This window comes from Rhinoderma darwinii, chromosome 4 (assembly GCF_050947455.1).
Source record: "Rhinoderma darwinii isolate aRhiDar2 chromosome 4, aRhiDar2.hap1, whole genome shotgun sequence".
NCBI classification, from domain to species: Eukaryota; Metazoa; Chordata; class Amphibia; order Anura; family Rhinodermatidae; genus Rhinoderma; species Rhinoderma darwinii.
This window is the reverse complement of record NC_134690.1, coordinates 152,829,565-152,844,559: the sequence shown is the minus strand read 5'-3', so window position 1 is coordinate 152,844,559 and position 14,995 is coordinate 152,829,565. Positions and strand designations below refer to the sequence as shown.

The 14,995-nt window shown below is 41.2% G+C and overlaps 1 protein-coding gene and 1 long non-coding RNA gene across 2 annotated transcripts in view; one reads left to right on the top strand and one right to left on the bottom strand.

Moving 5' to 3' along the window:
* Positions 1 to 8,695, top strand: part of LOC142759505 (uncharacterized) — a 48,037-nt gene extending 39,342 nt beyond the window's left edge. Inside the window, exon 4 of the long non-coding RNA XR_012883144.1 lies at positions 8,056 to 8,695. This is a non-coding gene — a long non-coding RNA (uncharacterized LOC142759505). The remainder of the gene's footprint in view (positions 1 to 8,055) is intronic.
* A 642-nt stretch (positions 8,696 to 9,337) lies between these two features.
* LOC142759502 (D-beta-hydroxybutyrate dehydrogenase, mitochondrial-like) overlaps positions 9,338 to 14,995 on the bottom strand; it is a 39,397-nt gene continuing 33,739 nt past the window's right edge. Inside the window, exon 5 of the mRNA XM_075861741.1 lies at positions 9,338 to 11,796. Coding sequence (XP_075717856.1) covers positions 11,330 to 11,796 — 467 coding nt within the window. The 3' untranslated portion in view covers positions 9,338 to 11,329. The remainder of the gene's footprint in view (positions 11,797 to 14,995) is intronic.

Below are 14,995 nucleotides of genomic sequence, written 5' to 3'. Positions count from 1 at the left end.
ACACCTGCGGTTTCAAAATCTATGAAGGCAGGGACTGCCAAATTTATACCCCAGGCTGCCCAGAAACTATTGGCACCTCTGGCAAAATTGTGTGGAACCTAATGGAGCCATTTCTGCACAAGGGGTACCACGTCTATACAGACAATTTTTATACCAGTGTTGCCCTTTATAAAGCCCTCCATGCTGCAAATACAGGGGCCTGTGGGACAGTACGGAAGAACAGAGTGGGACTCCCACAACAGTTGGTGTCCAGGCGTTTGGGAAAGGGAACATCCATGGCCCTTGCAAGTCAGGAATTGCTTGCAGTGAAGTGGGCCGACAAGAAGGATGTCTACATGCTGTCCACCGTACACACGGACACCACTGTGGCAATTACGGAGAGGGGGGCTACCACTGCAAAGCAGAAACCTGTCTGTGTAACAGACTACAACAAATTTATGGGGGGTGTAGACCTTTCCGACCAGGTGCTTCAGCCTTACCTGGTGAAGCGCAAAAATAAGGCCTGGTACAAAAAGGTAGCAATCTACCTCATCCAGGTTGCTACCTATAACAGTTTTGTTATTTTCAAAAAAGCCCAAGGAACGCTCACTTTCCTTCAATTTCAGGAGAAGGTCATTGAGCATCTCCTTTTTGAGTCCACTATACCGGCACAATCCTGCGAATCTGAGGATGTGCGCAGGCTTTCAGAGCGCCACTTTTTACACCCTATTCCCTCCACTGAGACCCAAAAATATCCCCAAAAAAGGTGTCGGGTATGTAGCAGGCATGGCAGGAGGAGGGATACCCGCTTTTATTGCCCCATGTGTCCATCAAAACCAGCCCTTTGTAACTACCCCTGTTTCGAAACCTTTCACACGGTTGCAAATTACTAGAATTTAACACAAAAAAAAATAATGGGTTGGGGGCCTTTTTAGGGAGTCAATTTCTTTATATTTTCTTTTTAGTTCGTGGGCTTTCCAAGTAGGGATTATTTCTTGTGGGAGAGGTTGTAGAGCACATTTTTTTCAGACCGTGAAACTAATTTTACCCCTTATGATTTTTTTTATTTATTTGTGGGTGATCAAGTGCTGGAATTAATTGTCCAGTACAAAATCCCACATCCACAATTTTTTTATTTTGACTGTTCTTATGACTATGTCCTGCCACATACAGCTGTTACATTCCTAATTCTGTACCGTGATACGGGCATGATCTTTTTTTTTTATTTGGAGGATCTCTAATAATTGAGCTGTTCCTTATCAATACACCATGGGCTTTGTTACGGTTCTTCTGGAAATACTGACATCATTTTGGGGATTAGTGATCCTTTACTGTTCCTATAGATGGTTTTGGACACTGTCCTTTTATATATTCTGTAGGTGATTGGTTGTTTTGTGCACATAGCGGTTCCTACCTTGCCGGGCAGGGGTCTGTTATGGTGTACCGCGTCACTTGGCACATTCGTCCCTCATAAGGATTGATGGAGCTAAAGAGACGTTGTACAACCAGTCACTGAAAAAAAAAATCCTTGTCATGACAGCCCTGCAGGTGTTCTTCTATCTAGTGAACAGACTCGAGTTTGCAACATAGTTGGATACATTTTCCTCCATTTGTTTGAAGATATTGCCCGTCACTCCAGTACAGTTTATTTTTTCCTCTCTGACTGATTTTATATTAGGACAGAATTCTGTCCACAATGACATCATAATGGCACCAACTGCTTCTTCAGCAAGACATAGTCATAAGTACAGGCAAATACGTCTATAGCAACATGTATCCGTTATGAATACACGGCTTCACTTCTATTCTGTGCCGCACAAATTTATTAATGTGGCGTATTTCTAACAAAATAACCTTCTACCACGTCTCCTCTATTTCATGTGGAAACGTAATAAAAGCTTGAAGAAAACATTATATACCCATAGTGTCTGAAATGATACCCATTATTTCCTCATTTAAAAAATTTTTGGTCCGCATGCCCACTACACCACTAGATGAATACCTTTAGGGGTTTAGTTTTTAAAATGGGGTCATTTCTGCGTGTTTTTTTTTTGTTCAGGCAGCTCAATGCCTCTAAATGCATGATATGGGGCCTAGAATTTATTCAATTGTGCCCTGAAAGCCAAAGGGTGCTCCCTCTCTTTTTGGCCCAGCCACAGGTCTAATAAGCAGATTATGGCAACAATGAGAGTATTTTTGAAAACAGGAGAAACAGGGTGATAGATTTTGGGGTGTGTTTCTTCATTTTCATGTTCGCTTTACAAAGAAATCGGTCTTCAAAGTGATACTTTTATATAAAAAGTGTTTTTTTTATTTTATTTCACCAGCTATGCATTAAATTTAGCAAAAAACTGTGGGGTCAAAATACTCACTACACCGCTAGATAAATACCTTAAGGGGTCTAGTTTTCTAAATGGGGTCGTTTATGGGGAGTTTCTATCGTTCTGGTAGTTCAAAACCTCTCCAAATGTACAGTGGGGCCTAAAACAATTTCAAGCAAAATAGGAGTCCTGAAAGCCACCGGGTGCTCCCTTTCTTTCGGGCCCTGCTGTGTGTCCAGGCAACACATTAGGGTCACAATGGGGGCATTTTTGAAAACAGGAGAAACAGGGTGATAGATTTTGGCGTGTGTTTCTTCATTCTTATAATCGCTTTACACAGAAATCGGTCTTCAAAGTGATACTTTTATTAAAAAAGGGAATTTTTATTTTTTTTCACCTGCTATGCATTAAATTTAGCAAAAAACTGTGGGGTCAAAATACTCACTACACCCCTAGATAAATACCTTAAGGGGTCTAGTTTTCTAAATGGGGTCGTTTATGGGGAGTTTCTATCGTTCTGGTAGTTCAAAACCTCTCCAAATATACAGTGGGGCCTAAAACATTTTCAAGCAAAATATGAGTCCTGAAAGCCTCTGGGTGCTCCCTTCCTTTCAAGCCCTGCTGTGTGTCCAGGCAATGCATTAGAGTCACAATGGGGGCATTTTTGAAAACAGGAGAAACAGGGTGATAGATTTTGGGGTGTGTTTCTTCATTCTTATGGTCGCTTTACACAGAAATCGGTCTTCAAAGTGATACTTTTATGAAAAAAGTAAATTTTTATTTTTTTTCACCTGCTATGCATTAAATTTAGCAAAAAACTGTGGGGTCAAAATACTCACTACACCCCTAGATAAATACCTTAAGGGGTCTAGTTTTCTAAATGGGGTCGTTTATGGGGAGTTTCTATCGTTCTGGTAGTTCAAAACCTCTCCAAATGTACAGTGGGGCCTAAAACATTTTCAAGCAAAATAGGAGTCCTGAAAGCCTCCGGGTGCTCCCTTTCTTTCGGGCCCTGCTGTGTGTCCAGGCAACACATTAGGGTCACAATGGGGGAATTTTTGAAAACAGGAGAAACAGGGTGATAGATTTTGGCGTGTGTTTCTTCATTCTTATAGTCGCTTTACACAGAAATCGGTCTTCAAAGTGATACTTTTATTAAAAAAGTGAATTTTTATTTTTTTTCACCTGCTATGCATTAAATTTAGCAAAACACTGTGGGGTCAAAATACTCACTACACCCCTAGATAAATACCTTAAGGGGTCTAGTTTTCTAAATGGGGTCGTTTATGGGGAGTTTCTATCGTTCTGGTAGTTCAAAACCTCTCCAAATATACAGTGGGGCCTAAAACATTTTCAAGCAAAATATGAGTTCTGAAAGCCTCTGGGTGCTCCCTTCCTTTCAAGCCCTGCTGTGTGTCCAGGCAATGCATTAGAGTCACAATGGGGGCATTTTTGAAAACAGGAGAAACAGGGTGATAGATTTTGGGGTGTGTTTCTTCATTCTTATGGTCGCTTTACACAGAAATCGGTCTTCAAAGTGATACTTTTATGAAAAAAGTGAATTTCTATTTTTTTTTCACCTGCTATGCATTAAATTTAGCAAAAAACTGTGGGGTCAAAATACTCACTACACCCCTAGATAAATACCTTAAGGGGTCTAGTTTTCTAAATGGGGTCGTTTATGGGGAGTTTCTATCGTTCTGGTAGTTCAAAACCTCTCCAAATGTACAGTGGGGCCTAAAACATTTTCAAGCAAAATATGAGTCCTGAAAGCCTCTGGGTGCTCCCTCCCTTTCGGGCCCTGTCGTGTGTCCAGGCAACGCATTAGGGTCACAATGGGGGCATTTTTAAAAACAGGAGAAACAGGGTGATAGATTTTGGCGTGTGTTTCTTCATTCTCATAGTCGCTTTACACAGAAATCGGTCTTCAAAGTGATACTTTTATTACAAAAGTGAATTTTTATTTTTTTTCACCTGCTATGCATTAAATTTAGCAAAAAACTGTGGGGTCAAAATACTCACTACACCCCTAGATAAATACCTTAAGGGGTCTAGTTTTCTAAATGGGGTCGTTTATGGGGAGTTTCTATCGTTCTGGTAGTTCAAAACCTCTCCAAATGTACAGTGGGGCCTAAAACATTTTCAAGCAAAATATGAGTCCTGAAAGCCTCCGGGTGCTCCCTCCCTTTCGGGCCCTGTCGTGTGTCCAGGCAACGCATTAGGGTCACAATGGGGGCATTTTTGAAAACAGGAGAAACAGGGTGATAGATTTTTGGGTGTGTTTCTTCATTCTCATGGTCGCTTTACAAAGAAATCGGTCTTCAAAGTGATACTTTTATGAAAAAAGTTAAATTATATTTTTTTATGCCTGCTTTGCATGAATTCTTACAAAAAAACTGTGGGGTCAAAATACTTACAACACCCCTTAATAAATACCTTAAGGGGTCTAGTTTTCAAAATGGGGTCACTTGTGGGGGTTTCCACCATTCTGACACCTATGAGCCTATGAAAACCTGGCTTGGTGCAGGAAAACAAAATGTACTACAAAATTTATAAAATTATTACTTAACTTGTAAGTCCTCTAAATTGCTCAAAAATTATTATTTTTTTTCAAAAGTGCTGCCAAAATAGAGTAAAGAGATGGAAATATATATTTAATAAAAAAAATTGTACAGTATGTGTGTACATATGTGACATATTGCAGTTAAAAATAGGGAAAAATGATAATTTTTACAAAATTTCTTAAATTTTTCAAGTTATTTCCGCAAATCGTATCAGTCTACTTTTACCACTAAAATAAAGTACAACATGTGACGAAAAAAATGTCAGAATTACTTGGATATTCAAAACTTTCACAGAGTTATTCTCTGATAAAGTCACACATACCAGATTTGACAAATTTGGCTTGGTCATTAAGGTCCAAACAAGCTTGGTCACTAAGGGGTTAAAGTATCTATTCTGTTATGATCCCTACTATAAAGACAACTTGGGCTCTTTGTTGCCTCCTAAAAGACTCTACTCCAAACTGCTTTCTCATTTGGCTCTGCCATTCTTGATATACACCTTTCTTTGGAATACCAATGGTACGGAAGGGTCCTCTTACTTATCACTGCACTGCCCCACCATGCTTTCTCCGTAGAGGTGCATCTTGAGGCAGTTTCAATCACTCCGCCATAAAGGCCTCTTTCACTCTGATGTGGCATGCACTAACATCCTCATTTACTCACACATACATCTCAAAAAGAGGTTAGTACATTTAACAACGGTTTGAGGTTCTTCTGGACTGTACTCACGACAGAGAACAGAGGGACTAGGGACCAAAGGAAGAGAGAGAGAATGAGAAAAAAAGTTTCTCACCTGTTTGATGGCGCCAGTTCGGTCTCCTGTCCTTGGTTCCCGTTCTGGTTTCTTTTCAGCCGCTTTCGGTTCCCAGGCTTCGGCACCAGAATTGTTGTGGATAATTTAATGTCAAACAATTGCTCCAGATTAATTTATATTTATTTTCTTAAGAAAAGGATTTACAGAGAAGTGACATAAGGGTGTCACTTTGGATGTAATGGCAAATGCTCTCCTCCATGCAATAGGAGGCACTTTATTATTATTTTTAGGATGGACATTTACGTATCAGCTGTCATATTTTCTCTTGAGTTTGCTCAAAACAAAAAACATTACATTCAGAATATTTTCTTGCCATTGCAATATTTTCTAGAAATTAATTATCTAGGTTTAATTTTATGTAGTCATCTCTTCTTGTCTTTTGTCTTCTGTATAGAGGGGTGTAGAATGTGTGGTCTTGAGTCCTCTGCTTTTTCCTTATTTGGAATAAGAGACTCGTATTCTTGTCAAGTAAACTTTTTTGTTATCCAGCAAAGATTCTCTTATACAGCAAAAACATATTAATACACTAACCATCAATTTTATATTGAGGTCAAAATGGAAGATAGAACATCGGTTAAAATGGTGGAGTTAGTTAATTTCTTTCACAATGTGGATCTCTCAAAAGTATTTCTGCGGCAAACATGGAGTGGGTCTGTATTTAAGTGTTTCAAAACCAAGAGAGTGCTGGTGCAGTCATAGCACAAATGAATTTGAGGTAGACTGCCTTTAGGGTCCAACAGAACACAGAAAAATGTGAATCAACATAGGTCAGAACCATGCTTACATCTGAAAACTGGAAAGATCGATTGGAAGGGTTCTGATAGTGAGAAGGATTTAAGCTAGTATAGTGTAATTTGTGTTCATGTACCTATATCTGATGTGCAGTGCATTCGGAAAGTCTTCAGACCCTTTCATTTTTTTCACTTTGTTATGTTGAGGCCTTGTGCTAGAATAAAAAACAGTTCAAGTTTTTCCCCATCATTCTGCACTCAATAACCCATAATAACAAAGTGAAAACAGAATTTTAGAAATGTTTGCAAATTTATTAAAAGAGAAAAACGTACATTTCGTATGGACATAGGTATTCAGACCCTTTGCTATGACACTTGAAATTTAGCTCTTGGGCCCTCCCATTTCTCTAGATCATCTTTGAAATGTTTCTACACCTTGATTGGAGTCCACCAGTGGTAAATTCATTTGATTATACATGATTTGGGAAGACACACCCCTGTCAATATAAGGTCTTATAACTGACAATGCATATCAGAGCAAAACCAAGCCATGAGGAGGAAAGAACTGCCTGTAGAGCTCAGAGACAGGAGTGCGTAGAGTCACAGATCTGGAGAAGGGTACAAAAAAATGTATGCTGCACTAACAGCTCCCAGGAGCCAAGAGGCCTCCATAATTCTTAAATGGAAGATGTTTGGAACAACCAGGACTCTTCCTAGAGCTGGAAGAGCAAACTAAGTAATCAGGGGAGAAGGGCCTTCGTAAGAGAGGTGACCAAAAACCCAATGGTCACTCCGGCTTTGCTCCAAAGATCATGTGTGCAGATGGGAGAAACTTCCAGAAGGTCAACCATCACTGCTCATCACCTGCCGAATACAATCCCTACAGTGAAGCATAGTGGTGGCAGCATCATGCTGTGGGGGTGTTTTTCAGTAGCTGGGACAGGGAGACTGGTCCGGGTTGAGGGAAAGATGAATGGAGCAAAGTATAGAGATATTCTTAATGAAAACCTGATCCAGAGTGCCCTGGATCTCAGACTGTGACAATGACCCTAAGAACACATCCAAAACAACACAGGAGTGGCTTAGGAACAACTCTGTGAATGTCCTTGAGTGGCCCAGCCAGAGCCCTGACTCGACCCCATTCGAACATTTTTGGAGAGACCTGATACTGGCTGACCACAGGTGGTCCCCATCCTACCTGACAGAGCTTGAGAGACTCTACAGAGAAGAATGGCACAAAATCCCCAAATGCAGGTGTGCAAATCTTGTCGCTTCATACCCAAGGGGACTGAAGGCTGTTATCGCTGCCAAAGGTGCTTCAACTAAGTACTGAATACCCGGTCTGAATACTGAATGTCAATGCAATATTTTAGTTTTTCCTTTTCAATAAATGAGCAAAGATTACTAACATTCTGTTTTCACTTTGTCATTATGGGCTACTGAGTGCAGAATGATGGGGAAAAACTTAATTTTTTAAATTTTAGCACAAGGGCTCAACATAACAAAATGTGAAAAAATTTAAAGGGTCTGAAGACTTTCAGAATGCATTGTATTTATGTAGTATATGGTGACGTTCTTGATGAATTAATAGGAAAAGAGGATCCTGAAGATCTTTATCAAATTATTTACATTTTTTTTTTTTCCAGCTAACAAGGGTAATATCCCATGTGAGAGATGTATGGTATACAGAATACGGAGAAAGGACTGACAGACCACCAAAGTTCTAAAGGGGCGGGGACAGATTATTCTTTAGGGCCTGTTCTTTTGTCAACCAGGGAAAGTAGTAAAGTCACCATGGTAATAGATCATTGGAGTTGAGGGGCACAAATATCCCCCGTCTTTCCCTGCACCAGAGACCCATAGAGTCTGAGAAGATCAGAAGAAAGAAGACTTCCACGGGAAGAGACACATTTATAGTATATTCCTGTGCTTGTTAGGCTTCGTTCACATCTGCACTAGCGTCTGAGCTTTCCATCGGAACGGTACCGCGACTGACACAACATGAAAGCACAGGTTGCCGTTTCCATCACCATTGATTTCAATGGTGACGGATCCGGTGCCAATGATTTCCGTTTGTTTCAGTTGTGCAAGGGTTCCGTCGTTTTGACAGAATCAATAGCGTAATCGACTACGCTATTCATTCCGTAGAGTGCCGGCCGGTTATTCCGCTCCTAGAGAGAGCCACTAACGTCACTGTCCAAATGGACAGTAACATCAGGGGCTCTCTAGAAGCGGAATCTCCGGCCAGTGCGATCTGATACCGGGGATTCCGCTCCTAGAGTCAGTTCAGGTGGCGCTATCTACAGTGGGGGGTGTGATGCTATCTACAGCGAGGGGGGTTGCTATCTGCAGGGGGGGGTGGCACTATCTACAGTGGGGATGGAGAGAAGACGGGGGCTCCCCCTAGGTGGGGATTCCGATGCTGGAGAGAGCTTAGGTGGCGCTATTTACAGAGGGTTTTGCGCTGCCTAAATGGGGTTGTGGGTGGCACTATGTACAGTGGGGGGGGGGGTGTATTCCGTGGCTCTCAAAGCCCCGGCCGAAATGAGAGTGCAGCGCTGCTCACACTGAAGCAGCATCGCACTCATTAAACCCATTCCAGGCTGTCAACGTTTATACACGTGCTAACTGCGCGGGGAATCGGCAGTTAGAACGTATATAGCCGTATGGCAGTCGTGAGGGGGTTAATAATGCTTTTATAACCCACAAAGATGCATCTGAAATACATCTGGTGGCCAAGATTATTAGCTCAAACTAGGTATGATCTTCGAAATCCTGGTAAATAAAATGTATACAGTATAATAAACTTACATTTCATCATTATCAAGTGGTTGGCTATTCAATAACAATATATAGCAATAAGAAACAAGGCACAGAAGCAGATTGAAGTGACATCCAGTTGGTTGCTATAATAAACACCAGTGATTGTCTTGATATATTTGTTTTTTATTGAAAGACACCAAAATTTGTTAAAATCTCTAATGACATTTTATGTAGAATAAATTATATGGCTTGAGATTTGTGTGAGGTTGTTAAAAAAGTTCCAACAGGTTCAACCTGCTATTCATTTTACATACGTGAAAAAGCAAAAAACAATATCCTGATCATTCCACCTGTTAGTAAACCTGCTAAATAAGTAAGGGCACTTGGAAAGTGTCACTTGGTTCGTACATGAGTACACCTGTATCAATGCAGAGGTCCTGCAAACATTATTTTTTGTGCTTTGATTAATGGCTCCTCCACCTTTTACTATTTCACATTTCACAATTAGTTGGCCCCTTACATTCGATAGGAAGCCTCAGTAATGATAGAGATATGTGCCTTACCAGGCAGATGCTGTAGCTGGAGACAATTAGGGTATGTTCACACACTTACCAAAAAACTTCTGAAAATACGGAGCTGTTTTCAAGGGAAAACAGCTCCTGATTTTCAGACGTTTTTTTAGCAACTCGCGTCTTTCGCTGCGTTTTTTACGGCCATTTTTGGAGCTGTTTTACAATGGAGACAATGAAAAACAGCTCCAAAAACGGCTCAAGAAGTGACATGCACTTCTTTTTTGCGGGCGTTTTTTTACACGGCCGTTTTTAAAAAAAATGCCCCGGCGGAACAGAACGCTATTTTTCCCATTGAAATGAATGGCCAGATGTTTAGTGGCGTTCTGCCTCCGATTTTTCGGCCGTTTACGGCCCGAAAAACAGCTGAAAATAAGCTGTGTTCATACGCTTAGCAAAAAACGTCTGAAAATACGGAGCTGTTTTCAAGGGAAAACAGCTCCTGATTTTCAGCTGTTTTTTAATTAACTAGCGTTTTTTACGGCCGTTTTTGGAGCTGTTTTTCTATAGAGTCAATGAAAAACGGCTCCAAAAACGGCTCAAGAAGTGACATGCACTTCATTTTCAGGGGCATTTTTTAAGGCGGCCGATTTTCCAAACGGCCGCATAAAAAAACTCCCCTTTAGAACAGAACGTTTTTCCCATTGAAATCAATGGGCAGATGTTTGGAGGAGTTCTGCCTCCGACTTTTCGGCCGTTTACGGCATGAAATACAGCCGAAAATAAGCCGTGTGAACATACCCTAGGGGTATGTTCATACGCTTAGCAAAAAACGTCTGAAAATACGGAGCTGTTTTCAAGGGAAAACAGCTCCTGATTTTCAGCCGTTTTTTAATTAACTAGCGTTTTTTTACAGCTGTTTTTCTATAGAGTCAATGAAAAACGGCTCCAAAAACGTCTCAAGAAGTGACATGCACTTCTTTTTCTGGGGCGTTTTTTAAGCTGGCCGATTTTCAAAACGGCCGCGTGAAAAAACGCCCCGTTAGAACAGAACGCCGTTTTTCCCATTGAAATCAATGGGCAGATGTTTGAAGAAGTTCTGCTTCCGATATTTCGTCAGTTTTTCGGCCGCTTACGGCGTGAAAAATGGCCGAAAATAAGCCGTGTTAACATACCCTTACAGTTTTACAGCTAAAGGGGTTGGTCAGAATTGTAAAAAAAACATGGCTACTTGCTTCCAAAAAGTAAGCCACACCTGTCCACAGGTTGTATGTGATATTACAGATCAGCCCCATTCACTTCAATGGAGGTGAGCTACAATACCACACACAACCCATGGACAGGTGCTGCGCTGTTTCTGCAAGAAAGCAACCATGTTTTTTCCAATACTGGACAATCCCTTCATTATTTGTATAATGATACATTGCGTTTTAAATGTTAGTGTTTTCCATCAGGTACCTCACTGGCGGACATAGATATTTTGAATCAATTGGTAAAGTATTTATATCTACACCATTGGATCACTATTGAATGTCAAAGCTAAGAAGACAACTGTCATACCAGTTGTATCTTTAAAGAATAGAGGTTCCTGCTTGTGACAGCAGCTTGCATTTGCACAATTGATACCTGAATTCTTTTTTCTTCGATATTAAATATAAATCCGGTCTGCAATGGCAGCAGGTAGGTGAGACATAACCTGAAGCTTAATCCAGCAGTAGGTGTCCATTGGATTGTATCGTGTGTATGGGTATTTAGAACTCAGAGCATCTGTTATTACATTAACAACAGGAGTCATGTCCTTCACACCAGAGCAGACAAAGGCTTTCATTCTAGCAACCTGCTGAGAAAAATTACCTTTCCCATAATCGGCTTGTACAGTTTCTGAAGCTTGCTCCCACATGTCTTGTCCTCGTCTTTCCACTCCCTCTTTGGTAAATATGCCAGTAGCAGCTACAAAGTTTCCAGGCTCAATGGTAATGACTTTCACTCCCCACTTATACATCTCTTGTCTTAGGCAGTCTGAAAAGGCTTCTACTCCATATTTGGATACACAGTAGCTAGATCGAGATGGAGTACCCATTCTTCCAAGCATGCTTGCCATGCATACCACTCTGCCTTAAAGGGGATATAAACAAATATTTTTTGTCACAAAAAAGAAAAATGATGGATCAATTAAAGCACCTTTTTTAGTTTCTGCTTGACAAGGCAACCACACATAGTTCTATTAGAGACTTATATCATCTGGATGTTGCCTTTTATGTTGATGGAAGTAACACATTTAAAATGCCAACTTTTTATATACTAAAGCTAATTTTGGGTTATATGCTGTGTGGCAGGATGCCATGTTATCACACTGTGAAATTGCATCCCATAATAGGTCATATCCAAAGTACTGCAATACAATTTACACCTTACTGATGTTTCACCTGCAGGATTCAGACTATCTGATGACAGTCATTATGGCTACAGGTAAAGCTGAAACTTTTCTGTTTTTATGCATAAGTTAAATTGTTTTTTAAACTAAATGTATATTTAAGTTATTTGATGCAATTTACACAATACCTAAACATTATTTAGAGTAGAGTGTGCTGTTTACAATTAGGCTAGGGTTCCACTGCGACGCTGCTAGTCACAATAAAATTTTGGAATTACTGCTACTTACACCGCAATTTTATTGCATTTTACAAATGGGAAAAAAAGTTGCAGGTGACCTTGTGACCAATCCAAGAAATCTGACCATGTAAGACCACTTGTGAGGATCGCAAGGTCACGTGCAACTTTTTTCCCATAAAGAAACACATTCCACCCATAAGTTCATCATGACAGCTTCCCTTTAACCCCTTAAGGACACAGCCTGTTTTCGCCTTATTGACCAGGCCATTTTTTTTCAAAACTAACGTGTCACTTTATGTGGTAATAACTTCGGAATGCTTTCACCTATCTAAGCGATTCTGAGATGTGGCCCTAGAGTGGTAATGGACTAAAGCACAGGCCTCAGAAGCAAAAGAGCGCTTAGTGGATTTAGGGGCCTCCTTTTTATTAGAATATATTTTAGGCACCATGTCAGGTTTGAAGAGGTCTTGTGGTGCCAAAACGGTTGAAACCCCCCAAAAGTGACCCCATTTAGGAAGCTACACCCCTCAAGGAAATTATCTAAGGGTATAGTTAGCATTTTAACCCCACAGGTTTTTTTCAGAAATTATTGGAAGTAGGCCGTGAAAATGAAAATCTAATTTTTTTTCAATAAAATGTAGGTTTAGCTAATATGTTTTCATTTCCACGAGAACTAAAGCAGAAAAAGTGCCACAACATTTGTAGAGCAGTTTCTCCTGAGTAAAACAATAATCCATATGTGGTCATAAACGGCTATTTGGACACACGGCAGGGCTCAGAAGGGGAAGAGCGCCATTTGACTTTTGGAGCTCAAATTTAGCTGGAATGGTTTGCTGAGGCCATGTTGAATTTGCAAAGCCCCTGAGGGGACAAAACAGTGGAAACCCCCAAAAGTGACTTCATTTAGGAAACTACACCCTCAAGGAACTTATCTAACGGTATAGTTAGCATTTTGACCCCACAGGTTTTTTTCAGAAATTATTGGAAGTAGGCCGTGAAAATGAAAATCTAAATTTTTTTCAATAAAATGTAGGTTTAGCTAATATGTTTTCATTTCCACGAGAACTAAAGCAGAAAAAGTGCCACAACATTTGTAGAGCAGTTTCTCCTGAGTAAAACAATAATCCATATGTGGTCATAAACGGCTGTTTGGACACACGGCAGGTCTCAGAAGGGGAAGAGCACCATTTGACTTTTGGAGCTCAAATTTAGCTGGAATGGTTTGCCCCTGAGGGACCAAAACAGTGGGAACACCCCAAAACTGATCCCACTTAGGAGACTATACCCCTCAAGGAACTTATCTAAGGGTATAGTTAGCATTTTGACTCCACAGGTTTTTTGTCTGAATTTATTTGAATTAGGCCATATTTACTGATATTTCAATATATAATGTGGGGGCATGTGTATGTTGTGAAGAACAAATCAGAGTATAATAAAAGGGTACATGAATAATAAATTTAATAATTCATAGATGTGTGGTAAGCCTTGAAGCAATCCTTTATGCACAGGCCAGGTTTTTCGGGGCAGGTGTCGCACTGATAAGTGGTGTCACTTCTTATGCCCCTTTTGCTACACACTCTGCACCTTTTTTGGGATCTTCCCTTCTTTGCAGTTTGGGGAACGATGCCGGCAAAGTGTTGCCCTGGTACAATACGGCCGCCCTCACTTTCAGCAGATGTGCTTGGGCCCTCCCCTGCCTAGTTTTCAAACACAAGCACCTCCATAATCTCCTCCTGAAAATTAAGGAATGACCCTTTCCGGCCTGCACATTTCGATAGCATGTAAGCGTTATACATTGCCATCTATACCATGTGCACGGCCACCTTTTTGTACCACACCCTTGTTTTTCTCATGGCACCATAGGGCTTTAGCACTTGATCTGAGAGATCAACCCCTCCCATGTACTTGTTATAGCCCACGATGCAATCTGGCTTGTGGGTCACTATTGTGGTACCTCGTACAGGGACAGGGGCTCTGCCGTTCCCATGTATTGTGGTCAAGAGAAGGACCACTCTTGTCCTTATACTTGACGAACAACACGTTCTCGCTACATAATGCCCTGCTCTCACCCCTTCTGACACGTTGGCCAAGCAGTGTTTTAGGGAGGCCTCCCTGGTTTTTGCGCACCGTGCCGCAGGCAGCAGTATTTTTGTTGGAGAGGCATTCAAATAGTGGGATGCTGGTGTAGAAGTTATCCACGTAAAGTTGATAACCCTGGTCCAGCAGTGGGTGCACCAAATCCCACACTATTTTCCCACCAACTCCCAGGACAGGGGGGCATTCTGGGGGTTCAATCCTGGAGTCCTTCCCTTCATAAACCCAAAACTTGTAGGCAGGGGCGTAACTAGGAAAGACTGGGCCCCATAGCAAACTTTTGACTCCCTTGGGTGTCACACAACCCCACCCCCTTATAGATAGTGCCTTTTTTACAGCCCCCCCTGTAGATAACGCCATACAGCCCCCCTGTAGATAGCGCCATACAGCCCCCACTGTAGATAGCGCCATACAGCCCCCCCTGTAGATAACGCCATACAGCCCCCTTTGTAGATATCTACAGAGGGGGCTGTATGGCGTTATCCTTTGGTGGGGACTGTATGGCGTTATCTACAGGGGGGACTGTATGTCGTTATCTACAGGGGGGGCTGTATGGCGTTATCTACAGTGGGGGCTGTATGGCGTTATCTACAGGGGGTCTGTATGG